Source organism: Arvicola amphibius, chromosome 2 (genome assembly GCF_903992535.2).
Source record: "Arvicola amphibius chromosome 2, mArvAmp1.2, whole genome shotgun sequence".
Lineage (NCBI taxonomy): Eukaryota > Metazoa > Chordata > Mammalia > Rodentia > Cricetidae > Arvicola > Arvicola amphibius.
Genome location: NC_052048.2, coordinates 11,063,154 through 11,084,230, shown reverse-complemented (window position 1 = coordinate 11,084,230; position 21,077 = coordinate 11,063,154). Strand labels below are relative to the sequence as shown.

The 21,077-nt window shown below is 37.2% G+C and overlaps 1 protein-coding gene across 1 annotated transcript; it reads right to left on the bottom strand.

The window, feature by feature from the left end:
- Positions 1 to 6,078: 6,078 nt before the first annotated feature.
- Positions 6,079 to 18,041, bottom strand: Rergl (RERG like). The gene is made up of 5 exons (XM_038321041.1): positions 17,990 to 18,041; positions 16,900 to 16,956; positions 9,688 to 9,761; positions 7,681 to 7,829; positions 6,079 to 6,361 (listed from the first exon to the last, which is right to left on the bottom strand). Exons 1-5 carry the CDS (start codon positions 18,039 to 18,041, stop codon positions 6,079 to 6,081), a joined length of 615 nt encoding a protein of 204 aa, XP_038176969.1.
- Positions 18,042 to 21,077: the final 3,036 nt, after the last annotated feature.

The window sequence follows — 21,077 nt, the reverse complement described above, 5'->3', positions numbered from 1 at the left end:
TCATATTTTTAATTGATCACATTTACTAAGAGTCAAAATACAGAACCCTAAACAAAATCTAGTGGTAGGGACTTATAGGAAAATTTTAATCTGATAACAAGTGAAACAGGTAGTTGTCAATGTTTTAAAGATGTCTCTGTCCAGAAAATAATCAACATAACACTTTAGATATCAATCTAATAAATAGTGAATCATTATTTCTAAAAGAATACCATAAAAAGACTTTGAAAATATGAGACCTTGTTCTTATCATAACATTGCAGATATTGTTTGTAACAAGATATATCATTTGAAATTATTTTACTAAGATATCAGAATCTAACCAGTAAAATTTTAATAATTTGTATATATTTAATTAAAATAAAATATCTTTTGTTTGGATTTTTAAATTATATATTACAAATAAATTTTATATAATATTTTTGAGATTTTATTTACTTTTATTTCGTGTTTATATGAGTGTTTGCCTGAATGTATTTTGTATAATGTCTGCACCTGTCAGAGGAGGGTGTTGGATCCCCTACGGAATGTAGGCAGAGACAGCTGTGGTTGCTGTGGGTTGAACCCAGGTTCTCTGCAAGAGCAACCAGTGCTCTTAACTCCTGAGCCATCTCTGCAGACCCAAAAGTCATACCCTTAATACAGAAACTTTACTTAGATTGTCATAAATAAAAAGTACATTGATTAAATGTTAAATAACTTGGAAACTGTTTAAACATAAACATTTTCATATATTTCCAAAATAATTGTTAATATAAGACAAAAATCATCCCAAAATAACTTTATTTAGCTATAAGAAGGATTTTTAAAAGTGAGGAGAAAATTTATGACATTTAGACTACTGAGGCTGGAGAGATGGATCAACAGTAAAAAATGGTTTTTGCTAACACAGAGGAACAGAGATCAGTTCCCATCCCCCATGTTCATCAACCCAGAGCCACCTACAACTCCATATCCAGGAAGCCTGCTCTCTCTTCTGGCCTCCATATGTAACTGCATTCATACTCATAAACATACACATAATTGTTCAGTGTTGATATATAGTCCATGTGTATACACAGTCAATATCAAATACATAACATCAATAGTGAGATATAAAAGATCAATAAAATTTCTAGAAATAAGTGAACACAAAGTCCATCATTGAATTTCCTAGGAGAAATCACACAAGATTTATTTCACACACACATAGAAGTGACTACCTCTAGACAATAGGAAGCTTTCACTTGAAATTGACATACATACAAACCACAGGAACTGTGTGCCATTTCCGACAACACAGATAGAATATGGAATTCACCAGCAAAAAGAAATTATGCAATTGGCAAAAATTTAATAGAGCACAAATCACCGTCTACCATACAGAGTAGAAGGTTAGTGTAGAACACACCAATTTCTAGACAGTAGCTGTTTTACCAGTAGGTCAAATATCTGTTAAGAGTTAAGAATGAAAGATCAAAAAGCAAAAACAACAAAAATAAACCAAAACAAAACAAGAAAGCAAGACATTGGATGAATGTCCAAGGGAAAGGTATATGGCTAGATCTCGCAGAGATTTTTGCATCTCACGTTCATACCCACCAAAGTACAACTACGAAAGAAAAATCATTGTCTAATAATGAACCCATGCAGAAGACTTAAATTAGACCCATAGTTATCAACCTTGCACAAAATCTAAACACAAAGTGACTCAAAGAACTCAGTGTGAAACCGGAAACACTGAACTGCTAGAAGAAAGCATATGTAGTATCCCAAGATATAGGAGCAGGAAAGGACTCTCTTTGCAGGACTCCCTTTGCACAGGAATTAAGGCCAACAACTAGTAAGTGAAACTTAATGAAACTAAAAAGTTTCTGCACAACTAAAGAATCAAGCCAACAATAAAGAACCTTGTAGAGTAGGAGAGAATCGTTTCCACATACTCATCTTGTAGTGGATTAACACCCAGAATATTAAAACAAATAGTGCAGTATAGTGTGAGCTGCAGGCTTCATTCCCGCCTGGCTCCCGGACACCTGGCTACCTTATGCCCCGAAATAACAGCACACAAACTGTATTCATTTAAACACTCCCTGCCCCATTAGTTCCAGCCTCTTATTCTCTAATTCTCACATCTTGATTAACCCATTTCTAATAATCTGTGTAGCACCACAAAGTAGTGTCTTACCAGGAAAGATTCAGCATGTCTGACCTGGTGGTTGACTTCATGGCGACTGTCCCAGAGAGGAGAGGCAGGGCCATTGCCCAAGGCATCTGCCTCACTCCCAGCATCCTGTTCTGTCTACTCCACCCACCTATGTTCTAACCTATCAGGCCAAGCAGTTTCTTTATTAGTTAACCAATTAAACAGCAGATAGATAGAAACAGTCCTACATCAGTGAAGCAAATAAAAGCTCAATTTATAAAACAGGCTAAGTGTCTGAATAGAGAATTCCCAAAATAAATTAAAATGCCCCCCAAATCTCATAAAACATTCATCACTGTAAGCAATGAGATCACTGAAAATTAAAACTACTTTAAAAGTTTGTCTCACACCAGTCAGAATGGCAAGGACCAACAAAACAGCCTACAACACATGCTGGAGAGGATACGTGGAAAGAGGAACTTTCATTCACTATTGGCAGAATTGCAAACTGGTACAGCCAATCCAGACATCAGTGAGGAGATCTATCCAACAGCCAAAGTGAAATCTGCCACATAGACCAGCTCTACCATTACTTGCCATATGGCCCAAGGAACTTGACTTCCAACTTAACAGATCAGACATGCCCATTGCCTCTGTGTTCATAATACCTAGGAAATTGAAACAACCTGAATTTCCTTTAACTGATGAATTACTAATGAAAATGTAGTGTATATACCTGATGAAATATTATGCAACTGTAAAGAAATAATGAGACTGAGAAATTTTTAGGTAAATAGATTTAATTGAAAAAAAATATAATGAAAGATGTAAGGTCAGACTTTAAAGATACAATAGTATCTCAAGGTGTCCTTCCTAATATGTTGAACTGTGGCTTATGCTAAGTGAGGATCTCATGTCTGTGGATCCTCTTCTTTGGGTTCCCTTGCTCCATTCTTGATATAGATATGAATAATTTACATTGGTATAAATTTTACTCTATTGATATAAATTTAAGGTCAATTTTGTAATATGTATATGTATTTCTGATATTGATTAAGGTATTGTGATTGTGTCGTTCTTTTTAAAAATGTAATGTATAATGAAGAAATATAGGTTGTTAATGGATAATCATCGATAATAGTAAAGCTTATAGTCATGTTAGTTAGATTTTCTAGATATACAGAGATATATTTCAATTAGATAGGCATCCCTAATATCTTTCAAAGACTATAGAATATGGCATTTTAAATGTTTTAATAACTTAGATTTTTCATGACAATGAGACACATCTGCTCCTGGCAGCACCAATCTACTTCGAGAGGAAGATGGGCATCGAAGAGGCTCCTTATGGAATTGGTTAGCCATTTGGGCAAGAAACTGCTCTTGCCTGGACTGTTGGCATAAACTGGACACAAAGAACCCACAGAGAGAGGACTGCTGAACTTCCCTAAAGGTGAGATGGTCTTTCGGGGTTCCTGATTCATGAAAGAGTCTGCGAGACATTCTGAAGGACACAGCAGATACTGACTGAACTGCCTTTGAAATTTCCTGCTTCATGGAAATGTCTGCTGGAAACTATGGGCCTGAAAGCTGAAATTGATGCCCTAATGGTACAGAGGAACTTTGGGTGACTGTCCAGGCAGCGAGATGTCTCTGTCATTTCTAGAGTTTTGGAAGTTGCTTATTTCTTATTTACTTAGGTAATATTGTGTCCTTCTGGAGTCTTTGATGGAGTTGAAGAATAAATAGACAGTTATAGTTGTTTTCTTTGTTATGATAAAAGATAAAATAGATATAAATATTGTAACTGTAATTCTTACTTGATAACTGTTTTGTTATATGTAATTTTTCTATGTTAAAGTTAAAGCCTTTTTTGTTTAAACAGAAAAAGGGGAAATGATGGAGGATTCTTATGGGCTAATAAACAAACTGCCTTGGCCAGCCCTTAGGTGGGTGGAGTAGACAGAACAGGAAGAAGGAAGTGAGGTAGATGGCTCAGTCAGATGTCACGCCTCTCCTAAGTTAGCCAGACTGCCGTGCCTCTCCTCAGGGAGTCAGATGCGATGGAGCCAGCCGCCAGATCACACATGCTGAATCTTTCCCGAAAGACACCACTCGTGGTGTTACATAGATTATTAGATATGGCTTAAAGCAAGAGATATGAGAGTTAGCCAAGAAGAGGTTAGATAAAATGGGCCAAGCAGTGTTTAAAAGAATACAGTTTCCATGTAATTATTTCGGATAAAGCTATCCGGTGGCTGGGAGCCGGGCGGCGGGAAGCCAGCCCACAGCTCCTCACTACACATTCTAGCTCACCATCCTATACTCAAAAGCTTCTTCTGTCATGCTCTCCAAGCTCCTGTTCCCACACAGTGTGAGTGTGTCATGCCTATATATTGAGTTTTATTTCTCTGAGAACCAACCATAATTATCAACATTGTGTCAGATGCAAGGCAAATAACTTCAGAGTAAAGTATAATGGACGGAGAGGTACAGTAAGGGCAGCCAGTACCGTAGACTAGAAGGTCTACCATTATCTTGGAAGGAAATGGTAGCCCACAAGATTTAATAATGTTTGCATCTTATACCAAAAAATTATATGCAAAAGCTTCACAGTAGCAAGGCCTTCAAAGTTGTAAGTGTATCAACTGCATTGGTTAATTATTGTCAAGCTTGCACAATCTGAGAAGAGAAAGTATCAATTACAGAATTGCCTCCATCACATTGTCCTGATTGCTAATTGGTGTAGGAGATTCCAAAATACTATCAAAAGTACAAGGAGATGAGTACAAGTGTAAGCTGATGAACCTGAATGTATAAGGAAGGTAGTTAAGCAAGACACAGAGAGCAAGTTGGTGAGCAGCATTCAGCTATCCGGTCCTGGCTTCTTTCCAAAGTAGGATAAAACCTATAAGACAAAATGAAATTGCTTCTATTCATTGCAGCAATAGAAACCAAACTGGATGTTTTATTCCCCTAGATAACTAAACTAGATAACTTTTAATTTGCAAAGGATCTTAATGCTATCCATGAAGTTCTTTGTGAGCAATGTCTTCTGCTTAATGTCTTCTGGGACTGCAGAGGCTGATCTTCACTGCTGCCCTGCCAGGTTTTGGAGTCACCTAGAAGAGAGACAACTATGCAAGCCTGAGAGGGTGTTTTCCAGGAGGCCTCACTGAGTAGGGAAGACCCACCATTGATGACTGATGTCCAAGAATCAATGAAAAGAAAATAAAGGAGAAAGTCAGGTAAGCACAAGTGTCTTAGCTTCTTGGTTGGTGATGCAGTGTGACCAGTTGCTTGATACTGCCATCATGACTTCCCTGAATGATGGACTGTATCCCTTCAAATTGAAAGTCAGCAAAAAAAATCCTCCATTAATTTGAATTTGCTTTACATATTTTTAATATTTTGCTCCTATAAGATAGTAACTAATTCATACAACAGAACTTTTTCATTATTTCCTAAACTGCAAAATATTTATTCATGAACAGGTAGCCTTACACATCTAACTCTAAATTATATTTTAAAGCAAAGATCTGTTAAATATTATGAAGTCATTTTAAAATCAATAACTTAGGCCATACAATGTATTGGTTGTATAAATATCTATTTGTTTTTCTCAAAACAATGACAGAATTTAAAAGTAAACCACACACTTTAAACTAATACTTTAATTGAACAATATGTACAGAGTTTTCTCAGTCAGGCACAGGGACAATTCTCTACTGATGCACCAGAGTGGGTATTCAGAAGTGCAAGTTCATGTGGGAAACAATATGAGCCAGATGTAACCAAAGAGACAAATTACATATTTTAAAATTCAGTCATGACTCATTTTCACTTATTTTATATATCCCCCCAAAATTCGTCTTTTAATTATATAAATCATGTTTGATATAGTAAATGTTTGAAACCCTCTGAGGGACCAAGTCCCCTGTGTTATATATCTTCTAAACAGATTTTCTTCTCTTTCCAAATACATTATTGATCAGTTTGGCCATTGATTTAGAGCCACTGGATCTCCTCTTCTCCTTGTGTTTGAAGATCATTAGAATGTCCTTGATGAGTCTGAGAAACATCACCTCCACCTCCAAGTACTGCTCTGCTGCAGACAGTTCAAAGAATTGGCAGTGGAAATCTATTGCTAGCTTATGCCCTTCTTCCCAGCCAACCTCTCGCATGTGGCAGAGGTCTTGCTTGTTGCCAACTAAAACCACAGCTGGTTCCACCATCCTGAAACACAATTAGTAACTTTTTCAAGATGGTTTCAACAATTCTAGAAAGTAACATAGGTTATATCCATAGGACAAAGAGTCAAAAGTAAGTCCTATTAGGTATTGTGCTTATGGCTATATATGGTCATGTGTGTGTTTAGAGCCATGTATCCCAAGTGCTACAAAATCATTTTCCACAGAATGAAATAAGTAAAAATAACACAAACAAGGCTCTCTAACTTTAGAGTTTGGAGGACTCAAGTATTCTTTATTTCAGGATAAGTATAGTAACCAGGGATGGCTGTAATCTTCCCTACTTCATCTCTCTATGTGCTAAGCAACATAGGGAAATAGGCTCCACCACAAAACCATAAGATTCGCTCTCACCTCAAAGTTCAGAAACATGAAGACATGTGACATAGGCTAAACAATTGGAACCCTTAACCAACACAAATCCATCATGCCTTAAACTTTTTCTGCTGGGTACAGTGTCACACCTATGCAATAGTAACTAATTTAGTTATCTTTTCCAGATGTTGTGTTAAACCTAAGCCACAATTATCAGTTAGAAAATTAGTAGCTTTAAGCCCCCACTCAATTTTACCATCATCTAAGACCATGTGGGCAACACTGATAAGAACCTATGTAACTCCTCACATCAGCATCTGCTAAAAATTAACACTTTCAAAGAGATATGCTGAAGCAACCAAAACAGAGAGATTAAACAAAGAATCTCAAACAGCTAAGTGTTTCATTAATCGAGCAAAAACTCTCAGACACAGTCATCTTCCTTTACTGTCCTGTGTGCCAAGACAGTTAACAGTGAATTGCTGACCACGTTTTTATCTCGGGTAGAGCGGAGAAAACGTATCTCCATCCTTACCATCTGTAGATGGTGGACTATTCAGTCTGTTTTGCTGTGAAATTCCAGGTAACCAGTAATGAGGAACTGGATTTCACAGGAGACCAAACATAACAAATCTGGATTTATTTAGGATCCTCAACATTTTCATGAGAACAGAAAGGAAAGGTGGAAGTGTGAAGTATCTGCTGTAGAGAGGACCATTATTTTGCTAGTGAGTGTCATGTTAACAATAGAAGCTATCTTGTAAAATGGCCCTTTACTCGGGGCAAGTAACTGTTTATGTCAGCCAGGACATAAAGCATCCTCATCTGATTCCTTTTACTACGTGTGTAGCTCCTGTGGAATGGGAAGGGGAATTGTTCAGGGCTGTTAAATTTTGTAATTGAAAGTCTGTATTAAATTCTTCCTAATGATGCTCAGGGCAAGATGATGATTTACGAAAATGGAAGGGAGATGAGAATGAAATGTCTTACCTTTTACAATGAGTAGTCGGTGGCTCCCGGATTCTGCAGAGAAGGGCTTTTGCAAAAGCAAAGGAAGGCCTGTCGCTGATGTCATACACAATCACAAACCCGTCTGCCCAGTGCAGCTCACTTGTGAGGGAGCACTTTGTCTTCTGCGGCTGAAAATGAACGAAGCACATTCAAGTGTAGCTATCTCACAACAGCGTTCTATGTTTCAGTTAATTAATAGTTACCTATTTCACCTGAAGGGACAGTTCAATAAGGCTAAAGAACAACCATTTCTAAAGAACAATAACTTCTCAGGTGTGCTTTCGGAGTTTCTTTCTCATCACCGTCTTTCTTAAACTGAAACAAAAGCCTATCAGAGTTATTTTAACCTCACTTTACAACTTTCTTTAAAAAATATTTCTCTAAAAATTTGATATGAGGCCTTTTAAATTAATATTCACACATCTGTCTTGAATAAAGCATAGCATCTATGCTAATTAGCAGACTATTTTTATTTGTGTGTGTGTGTTTGGGTTATGCACATGCATGTTCACATGTGAGTGTCATCACATCCTAAGCATGGCAAACATGTAGAGGTCAAACAACAGCCTCAGGTATTGGTTCTTCCTCTTTCACCTTGCTTGAGACAGAGCTTTTGTTATGCACAATAGGCTGTCCTGTGCACAGACTTCCTGTCTCCTTCCATCGCAGCATGGGCGTGTCAGAATTACACATGTCTGCTACAGTGCCTAGCTCTACATGGATTCTAGAAATCCAAACTCAGGTCCTAATGATTGCATGACCTTTACCCACTGAGCTACCTCCCCAACCTAGAATATCAGTTTATTTGCGATAGTAGATTCAAACCCATAAAAGGGAAAATTTATGAGTTTATCTAAAATGTTTATAGGATAATTTAGGGTAAAATACCTAAAACAAATCAATAACTTGTTTGGAAATCTTAGAAAGCTGACCATTTATTTATCATGTTTATGATGAGAAGATATTTTGAGAAAGTATAATTGGAAGATTATTTTGATATTTTAGTGTATTGACTAGATAAACAAATTATAATCAAAATTTATTTTACGTACACTCTTCTGAAAACCGGTTACGAATGTACCTGAACCTACCTCATGGAAACTCAGCAACTCTAGACCAACAGCTGTGGAGCCTCCATGGGACCTAATTAGGCCCTCCATATGTGGGAGACAGTGGTGAATTTTGGAGTATCTGTGAGGCACTTGGCAATAGGACAAGGATCTGTCCCTGATGCGTGAGCTACCTTATTGGAGCCCATTCCCTATGGTAGAATGTCTTGCTTGGTCTTTGTGCAGGGGGATGGCTTGGTCCTGCCCTAACTTAATGTGCCAGACTTTGTTCACTTCCCAAGGGAGTCCATAGCCTTTGTGAGGACTGGATGGGAGTAACCTGGCAGGGGAGGCAGAGGTGGGGGTAGGAGAACAGGGAATGTAAAATGAAATTTAAAGAGTAAATTAAAATAAAAAATATTTAAAAAAATATTACTTTTAATGGGCTGGCGAGATGGCTCAGCAGCTAGGAGTCCTTACTGCTCATGCAGAAGGTTCAAGTTCAGTTCCTAATACCACATGGTCACTCACGACCATCTGTGATTACAGGACTAGGTTATATATGTCTTCTTCTTGTCTTTCTGGGCGCTTCATGACCATGGTACACATACAGATAAATCACACACAGGCAAAACACTCATATACATAAAATTAAATCTAAAAGATTGTTGTTAAGACTATTTTCAGGGCTCACTTTCGTTGTGCATTAAAGGTATTTTCTATGCTAACTTTTAATTGATATTTATAGGAATCTCAATAATATAATTTACAAATAATTTAGTAATACAAATTACTAAAAGAAATGTCAACATTTTGATAATTAAAATTGAGAAGAAATTTTATTTTAGTGTTGGCATTATTTTGCATATTCATTTCCACTACTCTTTAAGTTATGCTTGAAGAAAAGTAAACCAAAGGGGTGTTTTGTTTGACTTACTTGAAAACATGGGTCATATATTTCCAGATTCAATGCTTTCCCTTCCAAATACAACTGCTTACTGTAGATAGATTCTGAAAAAAAAAATGTGTGCTCTTTGTCATTATGGGAAAACTTCAGAATAAACACTCATTAGTAGCTAGCCTTGGTCTGCCAAATTCAGCAAGTCATATTTTTGGGCTATTTCTACTTAAGATTTATGTGTGTGCGTGTGTGTGTGTGTGTGTGTGTGTGTGTAGTGAAGAGCTGAGGGCAGGCCTGCTTTTCATCCCTCCCGGCTCTCAGCTGCCTGGCTAGTTTATTCCCCGAAATAACAACACACAAATTGCATTCATTTAAACACTGCCTAGCCCATTAGTTCCAACCTCTTATTGTCTAATTCTCACATCTTGATTAGCCCAATTTTAGTAATCTGTGTAGCACCACGAGGGGTGGCTTACCACGAAGATTCTAGCCTGCATCCATCTTGGAAAGGAGAGTCATGGCGACTGCTTAAGGCATCTGACTAACTTCCCTCCTTCCCAGCATTCTGTTCTGTCTACTCCACCTATCTAAATCCTGCCCTATCAAAAAGCCAAGGCAGTTTCTTTATTAACCAATGAGAGTCCTCCATCATTTTCCCTTTTTCTATTTAAACAAAAAGAAAGGCTTTAACTTTAACATAGTAAAATTACATATAACAAAAGTTATCAAGCAAGAATTACAGTTATAATATTTATGTCTATCTTATCTTTTATCATAACAAAGGAAAACAACTATGACTATCTATCTATTCTTCAACTCCATCAAAGACTCCAGAAGGACACAATATTACCTGAGTAATTAAGAAATAAGCAACTTACAAAACTCTAGAAATGACAGAGACAACTCGCTGCCTGGACAGTCACCCAAAGTTCTTCTGTATCGTTGGGGCATCCATCTTTGGCCTACAGACCCATAGTTTCCAGCAGACATTTCCATGAAGCAGGAAATTTCAAAGGCAGTTCAGTCAGTATCTGCTGTGTCCTGCAGAATGTCTCGCAGACTCTTTCATGAGTCAGGAACCCCGAAAGATCATCTCACCTTTAGGGAAGTTCAGCAGTCCTCTCTCTGTGGGTTCTCTGTGTCCAGTTTATGCAACAGTCCAGGCAAGAGCAGTTTCTTGCCCAAATGGCTAACCAACTCCATAAGGAGCCTCTTCGATGCCCATCTTCCTCTTGAAGTAGATTGGTGCTGCCAGGAGCAGATGTGTCTCATTGTCATGAAAAGCCCTAAGTTATTAAAACATTTAAAATGCCACATCCTGTAGTCTTTGAAAGACATTAGGAATACCTAGCTAACTGAAATATATCTCTATATATCTAGAAAATCTAACTAACATGACTACAAATTTTACTATTATCGATGATTAGCCATTAGCAACCTATATTTCTTAATTATACATTACATTTTTAAATGAACTTCACAATCACAATACCTTAGTCATTATTAGAAATACATATACATATAACAAAATTGACCTTAAATTTAAATCATTAAAGCAAAATCCATATCAATGCAAATTATTCATATCTATATCATATCCCCCTTTAAAAGTAAAAGAACATTTACAAACAATATTTGGGAATATGGACGTAGTTATTTCTCTCCAAACTGCTTCCTGCTGAATGGGGACGCCGTTAATCAGATCTTTCATGGTGTAATCTGTGTGCTAGATTCATCTCAGTTGGCAGTTGAGCAAAGTAATTTCTTGAAGGTATTCATAGCAAGCTTTCAGGAGGGCATGGTCTATCATACCACATTGGGATAGAAGCAATCCATAGGGTCTCATTTTCTGTAAAAACAAAAGAAGACCTTTTCCAAAGCATCATAATCTTAGATCCAAATTTTGAATTCAAGGTATTTCAAAATATCTGTTGGATTAATTCAGCAGCATTTATAAACAAATATCTTTTAGTGATGTAGGTGTGTCTTCTATCTATCTGTTGATTTCATTGGTTAATAAAGAAACTCCTTGGCCCATTTGATAGGACTACCCTTAGGTGGGTGGAGTAGACAGAACAGAATGCTGGGAAGTTAGTCAGACCGCCATGCCTCTCCTCTCTGGGACAGATGCAATGAAGCTCTGGCCTAAGATGGATGTACGGTAGAATCTTCCCAGTAAGGCACCACCTCGTGGTGTTACATAGATTATAAGATATGGGTTAAAGCAAGATATGTGAGAATTAGCTAATAAGATACTGAAACTAATGGGCCAGGCAGTGTTTAAATGAGTACAATTTGTGTGTTATTATTTCGGGGCATAAGCTAGCTGGTAGCTGGGAGCAGGGCAGGATGAAAAGCAGGCTTGCCTGCAGTTCATCACTACATTTTAGCAGCTGTTGCTCTTTCCTCGGCATTCAAACAATTCAAAGAGAGCAAAATAGCATACAGTATCAAGATTCTCTGTGTATTTTCCATCTTTGTGTGGCTTTATTTTAACCTCTATTTCATTTATTTTTACTTTTACTTTTTGAGACAGGTTCTCTGTATTATCTTTGTCTTGGAATAACTCAGTAGTAGACAAGGCTGTCCTTGAACTGAGAGAACCCTCTGTCTCTGTGTCCCAGGCATTGGGATTAAAGGTGTGTCCTGCCACACCTTGAAGTCACAGAGGTCAATCTACCTCTACCTCACAAGTGTTGGGATTAAAGGTGTGTACTACCACGCCCAACTACTCTTTCTATCTTTTTTACTTTTAAGAACTTTAACCTTTAGCCTACATATATTTTCAACACATTGTAAACCATTTTGATGTTTTCTTCGACTTTGAATCTTTCTTTTACTGTATATCTTTCTTTTTGTCTCCACATGAGTCTTTAATTTACCAAACAATATAAGTAGGATTAAAGCCGTGGCTTTTACAGCTAGATCCAGCCCATTCCTTAGCTTTCTGCAATTCCAGCCTTGTGGCTGAGATACCGGCCAGAGCCATATTCATTGCCACAACTCTACAGTGTTTCAAGCTCCCTGCCAGCAAGCAAGCTGCAGCATTCTGTTCACAGGCCACACTCAGTCGGCCTGCCTATCTGAGTCAGAGTTTGTCCTGGCAGTATGGACCAGAATGCCAGCATTTTAAAATAGGACAACTTTTTTCCTGCTATGGCTGAAAAGAAACAAGCCATGCAGTCAGCTTTTATCAAGGTCATTTGAGTGTTTTGTAGCAGGACCTCTTAAGAGCTGCAGGGTTTTGCAGCTAAAGCTGAGTCAGGAAGTCTCTCTTAGATGAGAGTGTTTTTGCTTCTAGCAAGCAGAGCAGACCCGAGAAATTGCTGCTACCAAGAAAACATGCTTTAGTCTATTCTTTCCCAAGCTTTCTCAGGCTTTCTGTGGATTCAGTTATCCACACCTGGGTGCCATTCTGTTGTGAGAAGCTGCAGGCAGGCCTGCTTTTCATCCCTCCCGGCTCTCGGCTGCCTGGCTAGTTTATTCCCCGAAATAACAACACACAAACTGTATTCATTTAAACACTGCCTGGCCCATTAGTTCCAGCCTCTTATTGTCTAATTCTCACATCTTGATTAGCCCAATTCTAGTAATCTGTGTAGCACCACGAGGGGTGGCTTACCACGAAGATTCTAGCCTGAATCCATCTTGGAGAGGAGAGTCATGGCGACTACTTAAGGCATCTGACTAACTTCCCTCCTTCCCAGCATTCTGTTCTGTCTACTCCACCTATCTAAATCCTGCCCTATCAAAAAGCCAAGGCAGTTTCTTTATTAACCAATGAGAGTCCTCTATCTTGTGTGTGTGTGTGTGTGTGTGTGTGTGTGTTGTTTACGAGTGTGTCTGTTGCCTCCAGAGAAAGAAGAGGACAATGGATCTCTTGGAACCTGAGTTACTAATGATTATTTCCTACCATGTGGGTGCTGGACCAAACCCAGATCTTCTGCAAGAACAGCATGCTTTTAACTGCCAAGTCATCTCCAGACTAGCAGCATTCATATTTTCATAGGATAGTGGAGTGTCTTTTGCTCAGGGCTGGTGAGGAAAGCATGAATATTGTGTGCTGATCCCTTAACTTAGTTGTGTCTACTCATTTGTTTATCCTCCTATGGTATAATACAGATACTTCTACCAAAGACTCATCCATATCCTCTCAACACATTAAAATGTCCTCTCATCCATGAATAAACAAATCATCAGAAATTGTTATGTCTCCTTTACCATGAATTTCTTTACTGTTTATTACTTTCATTGATTGATTAATGTGTGTGTATGTCTGTGTGTGTGTGTGTGTATGTGTGTGAGAGTGAGTGTGGGTAAGCTGTGTGGAAGACAGAAGGCAAATTCCTTCTACTGCATGAATTTCGGGTTGAAAGTTGGGTCTTCAGGCTTGGCATAAAGCACCTTATACAGGAGCCATCACACATTTTAGTAGGTACTCATTATCAACACCTTATAAACATGTGAAAATGGTTTAAGTTCTATACATTTATACTCCCCTTCAATCTTGAACACCTCATTAGTTGCACCTCTATATTTGATCACTGACAAAAATCTCAAATATTCCCTTCATATGATATTCACACAGCATATTCTATTTCTGTTTTAACTTTCTTTACTTATTGTCATGTTTCTTAAGTTTTTTTTTTAACTCAGACTTCACCTTTTTCCCACACTCCACATTTGGATGCAGTTAATCCTCACTGTCTTGTACCATTTGTCATGGATCAGAGCCCTGTGTATTATGTATATCTCTCTCCTTCTGTCCACTATCAACCAACGTGGATATTACTCTACTTTGTCAGTAGCTTGTCACATCCAAACTTTGAAATTTATTCCTTCTTTCACCTGGGATGTAATTCCTTGCATATCTTCTTCAGCAAGTCTCTGCTCTTCCGATACCTTCCAAAAAAAGTTTTGCCTTCTCATCATTTGTTTTTACTTTTGTTCCAAGGCAATGTGCCTCTACATAGTCTAGGCTGACCTGGGGATTGAATAAGCCCCTGTGGCTCTGCTCCCCAAGTACTGGAACTGAAAACCACTTCTGCCATTTGACTCTTGCAAAATTTAATACGTACCATATCCATGCTTTGCTCTGGTTTTATTTATTTTTATAGCATTTATCATCAAATTACATAATTTTTGAATGGGTTGACAAATCATTCTTCAATATTACAAATTCTATGATAAATTAAACACATGCTTTTGTGCTCTGACATACCCTATTACTCTAGAAAATATATGGACTATAACAGTTATTCAATGAATATTCTTTGATGAATGAATATGAGCTTTCTTTCATTAATGAATGGATGGATAATTTCTCTAATTGTTCCTCCAGCTCTATTTCTCCACAAATTAACACACTAACACAAAAACTTGACTAACTCTGAAAATTGTTCTGTAACCCATAATAAGAACTAATAGAAGGGGCTAGAGGGATTTCTCAGTGCTTTGTGCTTGCTGCTCTTGCAGAAGTCCTAGGTTTGTTTCTTAGGACCCATAGATCAAAACTTTCTGTAACTCCAGTTCTTAGAATCTGATGCCCTCTTCTTAACTCCCAGGGCACCTTTGTGCTCATGCCCCACAGGAAATCAGAGACACATATATGCACATAAAATAAAGTCAATAAATCTCTATTTTACAAAAACAAGCATCATTTGATGAATGAATGTTTCCTCAGAGGACGAAGACTGACTTTTAAAATCCGTACAAATAGAACATATGTTATAGTTTCATCAGACATCGGATTTTGTTTACAGAGGTGCTTTCTTTTGTTTTCTAAACTTCTCACGTTTACTATTTGCCCTGAATACAAACTTTCCCAGACAGTTTAAAACACTTTCTCTCAAATCTCACAGCATTGGCAAGAGCTGTCATCTCTAACTGTTTTTAGAGTGTTTTAATTTTCTTTTCTATCCTTCCTTGACAAGATGAAGTTGCTTTTGCTAGCCTGTTTCCATAGAGTTGGAGACCTTTGGGTCATATGCTTATATTTTCAAAATGTCTTCAGGTCTTATATTATACACGGAGCTGTCACAGCTGGGAACATGTAAACATTTCATTTGTTTATTTAACTGCATTGTAGAAAGGATTAAAGTGAAGGTTTCATTGTTGCCTCCTTTAGAGACTGCATTATCTTGTTTGCATTAAGTCTCTTTTCTGTTCAGGGAAAACTTTCTCAGCCAGGCATCTTGGCTTGTATATTATGTTGACCCCTGTGCCTGAGATTTTTGCTCCTTGAAATGAAACATAAAATTTCTGTTCCTCTGCAGCTTTATTTCCGTAGGCAGTTCTCAAACACTTGTTTTAAAATGTTCACAATGTCAAACGAGTGGAAATACTGTGTCGCACACACACAGAAAGCCATGTGACACAAATCTTTAAAACCATTTTTAGCAATATGCTGATAATGTCTTCTCAAGTACAAATGTTTTCTGTGATTCTCAAAGAAAAAAAATATGACCTCTTTAACACTAAATAAGCAATATTGAACAAAAACGACTCCCTTACATTTCCTAGTGTTCTGCTATTGTTGATTTAAGAAATGAAAAAAAAATTAACCTCAGGACTTTGATCAGATAAGATATAAATTCCATTATTTTGACCAATCTCTTAGCAAAAGGTATACTTAATAATCTAACAAAAATTTCTTCATTTTATTCTGTGGTATCTCCTATATCCCAAGATAAAAATAAACTGAGTCAAAACTGAGTAAAATTTAGTAAAATGACCTTAGGGTTATACTGGCAACTTTTATATAATTTCTCTAAAATTTATAGAAACAGCCTAGATAACAATATGACATTTAATTAATGTCTCATTCTTTTATTTTTACACCATTTTTGCAAGCATCATTTCATGGGTGTTTTTTCTGTGGATACTCTGAATACTAATTGTTTAACAGATGTTAATTATCAAAACCTTTCGCACTTTGCAAAAAATGCATGACCATGCTTTGGAGCATTTAAGAAAGATAACCAAAACCTTGCTGTTTTCTAGTTTTAGACTTTGAAAACCCCCAACTTTCTAATTCATCATCATATATATTAGGTAATTTTGATGATGAAAACATTCCACTCAAATACTTACTTTGGTATTTAAAACTAGAATCTTTAAATTAAACATTTTAATAAAAGTAAAAATAGCAAATTCTGCCAAAGTGCCTCTCTGTTTTTAGTTTTTAATTAAGTTTAAAGCATGATACTGAAACATTAAGTAGGGTAGAAGTGTACAGCAGCAACTTACCAAGATTCGAAGCATATTCTCCAATGAACCTCTTGGTAAGAAATCTTACAGTAAGTGCTGTTAAATGAATAGACAAAATTTAGGCTTGTTTTATTTTATAATACTGATATTCAGTTAGGTCCACCAATTTGATTTTCACTCAGTATCCAGCAAGCCATAGATAAGAGCTTAAGACTTTACTGAATTCTGGCCTAAAAGCTGTGGAAAACCATGATTATGTAACTAGAAATATGTGACCTTACATGTTATACAGGTAAATTGTTACAAAATTCATCAAACATGTACACTGCCTTACCTTCTAAAGTCCAAATATAAACCTCATTATATTTGAAATCCAAAGCTTTTACAACCCTTATTTTCACTATTAATTAAATCTTATTCAAAAGCTCTATGTGTAGGAAGGATGGAGGCCATGTTCAGCATGTGCAGTTTGTAAGGGATACGGAGAGTTAGTGCCCTGGAAACAGTTTAAGACTCAAACAGATTATTGTCTTTCTAAAACACCCACGTCTGCTAGTTACTCCGCTCTTGTTGTTAGGCTGTCATTCATTGGTGGAAATCTGACTGCCAGTATGTTGTGCAGCAGAATCAAATAAAGCAAGCAGGAGAGAATAGCACATTCCAGAATTAGGGCCTTTTGTGCTAGGTTCCAGGCTGTCCACACAGCATTGTTTCCAGTCATGGCCCTTTTGTAATGCTACCAATAAAAAAAAACACTCCATACTCCATTCAACTCTGCCCACCTTACCCTCACATCTGGACAATTAACTACTGGTGGATTTGCAAACAAGAGTACTGGGGTAAGAAAAAGGAAAGCGATCTTAAAAAAAAGGCCTCTTGTTGGTCTTTAGAATTTTAAACATCAATAGAAAAAGATACAGATTCATATTTTAAGCAACTGCATTGGCTCACCTCCTTAAACAGTCCATAACTAAACAGTAACTTGCCTGAAAGATTGAAAAATTACACACAAAAAATTTATACAAATTATTTCAAGGAGTGAATTTATTATAACTTCTATAATATATGGCTATTGATTAACACCCTAGTTTGTCTCTCTCATCATGCTAGACAAGCCAGTAAAACTCACCTGATTTCCCTGTGCCTTTACCACCCAAGACAGTAAGCTTGACATCACTCATCTTGAGTAACTGGTTCAGTTTTGGAACCCTGCTGACTAGAGCTAAGCATATGCTGTTGATTTTTTTTTAATTTCCCTTTTATGGATGCCCTTGTTTTTCCAAGGGCAACTTTACCATATATTTCTACAATCTAATAATAACTTGAAAAATGTTTGCCTTTAGTACATTTCAACTGATCCTCTCAAATATTGGACCAATATTTGGACACTGAGATTTATGAAACTAGCAGTAATATATTTTTAACAGAAGTCTAGTTCATAATTCTCTAGAGAATCAAGAAAAATGTCCTATTTTTGTTTAGAGAAATTCTAGAGAGTTTGCCTAAATACCCGTTCAAATTTACTCTGATGGGTAAATTTTACTTTTTATTTAATTATTTAAGAGAATCTCATATAAGTACCCATGATGTTGTGATCAAAGTTTCCCCCAGTCCCTTCCCTCCACCAGAGGGCTTACCTCCACCAGAACTCCTTTCTTGGCTCACGCACTTTAAAAAATTAAATTATTCCAATTTGTATTGTCTATAAGTTCATGGGTATAGGGCCTCAATTGGAGTGTAGACAACCTTCCCCAGCAGTCAATAGTTGCAAAAAGCTCCTAAACTAGAATTAGGGTTCCATAAAACCCTCCCTCAACCATGATATGATTTTGAATGGCTTGATTTTGTGTAGATCTTGTGTATTCAGTCAAAACTGCTATGAGGTTATGTGTGCAAAGAGTTCATCATGTCTAGAAAATGACTTCTCATGTTCTTCTCCAACATCTAGCTCTTATAATATTTATACTCTTTCTTCTATGATGATGCCTAAGTTGTGAGAGGAGGCATGTGCTGTAGATGTCCCCATTAAGGGATGAGCCCTTCATAGTCGCTTAGTCTCCTCTGATTGAACAACTGTAGGTCTCTTTATTAAAGCATCATCTATTGGGAAATGAACCCAAGAAAGGAAATGTAAGATAGATGAATGTGGGTTAACAGCAATGACAATGCATGTCTAGGTCATATATTCTAATCACATGTGATTCTTGAGCTGAAAACCACTTATACCTCCATGCAACTTTCTGAAACCACCTTTAATTAACATTTTTTTCATTTTAAAAATATGAATTGCTAATAGATAGCAAATCTACTTATTATTGGAAAATTAATAAAGCGAATCATTCCTATTTCTTTCCATATTTCTTTAGAAATAGGAAAATACTTCAAAAGCAAAACAATTGGAGGTGACATTGTGTGTAATTCACCAGGTAGTCAGTGCGAGGGAAATGTAAGATAAATGATGACCATTCAACATCCTTTAACAGTTCCTCCAGTGTGAAGTCTAGTCTTCACCATAAATTTGACTGCATTCAGAATGACCATGGGAACACATCTATTTAAGAATGTTTCCAAAAAGATTTAGCTGAGTAGAGAACCCCCACCACGTATGTGGGGGACACCATTCCATGGACAGACATATGAGAATGAAGAAAAGGAGGAAAGTGAGATGAGGACCAGTGTCCATCTCTCTCTTTCTCTCTCCACTTCCTCACTGTGTATGTGATGTGGCCAGCTACATTACACTTCTCTGTCAATGGGCATTGTGCCCTAAAACCTGAAGACAGAACGAGCCCTCCCTTTCTTACTTAACTTCAGTCAGGCATTTTGTTACATCAGTAAGATGCCTGTCTATTACTTTCTTCTTATATTTCACTGTTAGATTTTTTAAAAACAATACAAGTTTCATTCCCAGGACCCATAACCAGTGGCTCACAGGCACTTTAACTCCACTTTCAGTGAATCTGATGCCTCTTCTGACCTCTGCAGGTACCTACACACACACACACACACACACACATACACACACACACATAGAGAGAGAAAGAGAGAGGAAGGGAAAGAGGGAGGGAGGGAGGGAGGGAAGAAAAGGAGGAGGAGAAGATGAAGAAATAAAATAAAGTGTTTTTGAAATAAAAATACCTCTGGATGATTTTATATATAATATAATATTTATAATTGAAGAGTAATCTTTTTAAAATAAAGGGTTATGAAACATAATTTCTCAAGCAGCTCACAGATTCTGGCAACTTATGGATACTCAGGAATTTACACGTTATATGAGAATTTGGTGAATTTGAGGGTGAGATTTAGATGTGGGCAAGTAAGAACATTTGATCTCTGTGCGCTGCCTTTCTTCTGCTGCAGGGCCCTCACTGCAGTGTTTTAGAACACAGCACAGGGAACAACCCAGGCTGGAGACAAGAGGCAACTGCTATGCAATCACAAATCTCAGAAAATCTTTGCCAAACAAATGAAAGACAGATGCTTACCTAACAAGATCATCGCAACAATGGCTGCTAAAATATGGCTTCTATTAGCACATAATACAGCTATTATTGGCAAAATATTATTATCTTGCTAATTACGGCCTCACTCATCCATCCCCTTGTTGTCTGTTACATCAGCATCCCCATAAATACATCTTTTCTGTGCATGTGACTATTTTTATCTAAACAAGTATGTGAAAGAGCCTGTTGCATAATAAAGTTATTTCCCACAGTTTTTGGTCTGAAAAGACTATTGTGGGAGTCTGGATCTATTCATGGTCTTATGGTCTTATGAAGGCCTGCTTTAAATTAAATAAATCATTCTGAATACTGGAAAAAAGCCACTTTCACAGTGTGTTTGAATTCTGGGCTCTCTCTCCTTTTCCTTTCTTTTGCCTCTTCACTTAATTCCCTTTCCTTCCTCCCCTTCCTTCCTCTTTCCCTCCATCCCCTTTCTTCCCCTTGACATGTAGTGGCTCCTCTTTATCAGCAACAATGTAAAGTTCCTTCTCCTCCTCTTGTGTTCTTTCTATCGCTGTCCGAGTCTCCACTTAGTCTGCTAGACATACTTGTAATTTTTAGTCTTAGTAGTTTTTATTATATTATCCCTTTAAAACTTAAGTCAAATGCGCTCTGTTTATGTTTAAATTTCTCATTTTGGTTTGTAAGGAAGATTCCCCAACGCCCCCTTTTCATTTTGCTCTCCTACTAAGTCCACCTTTTGGATGAGAT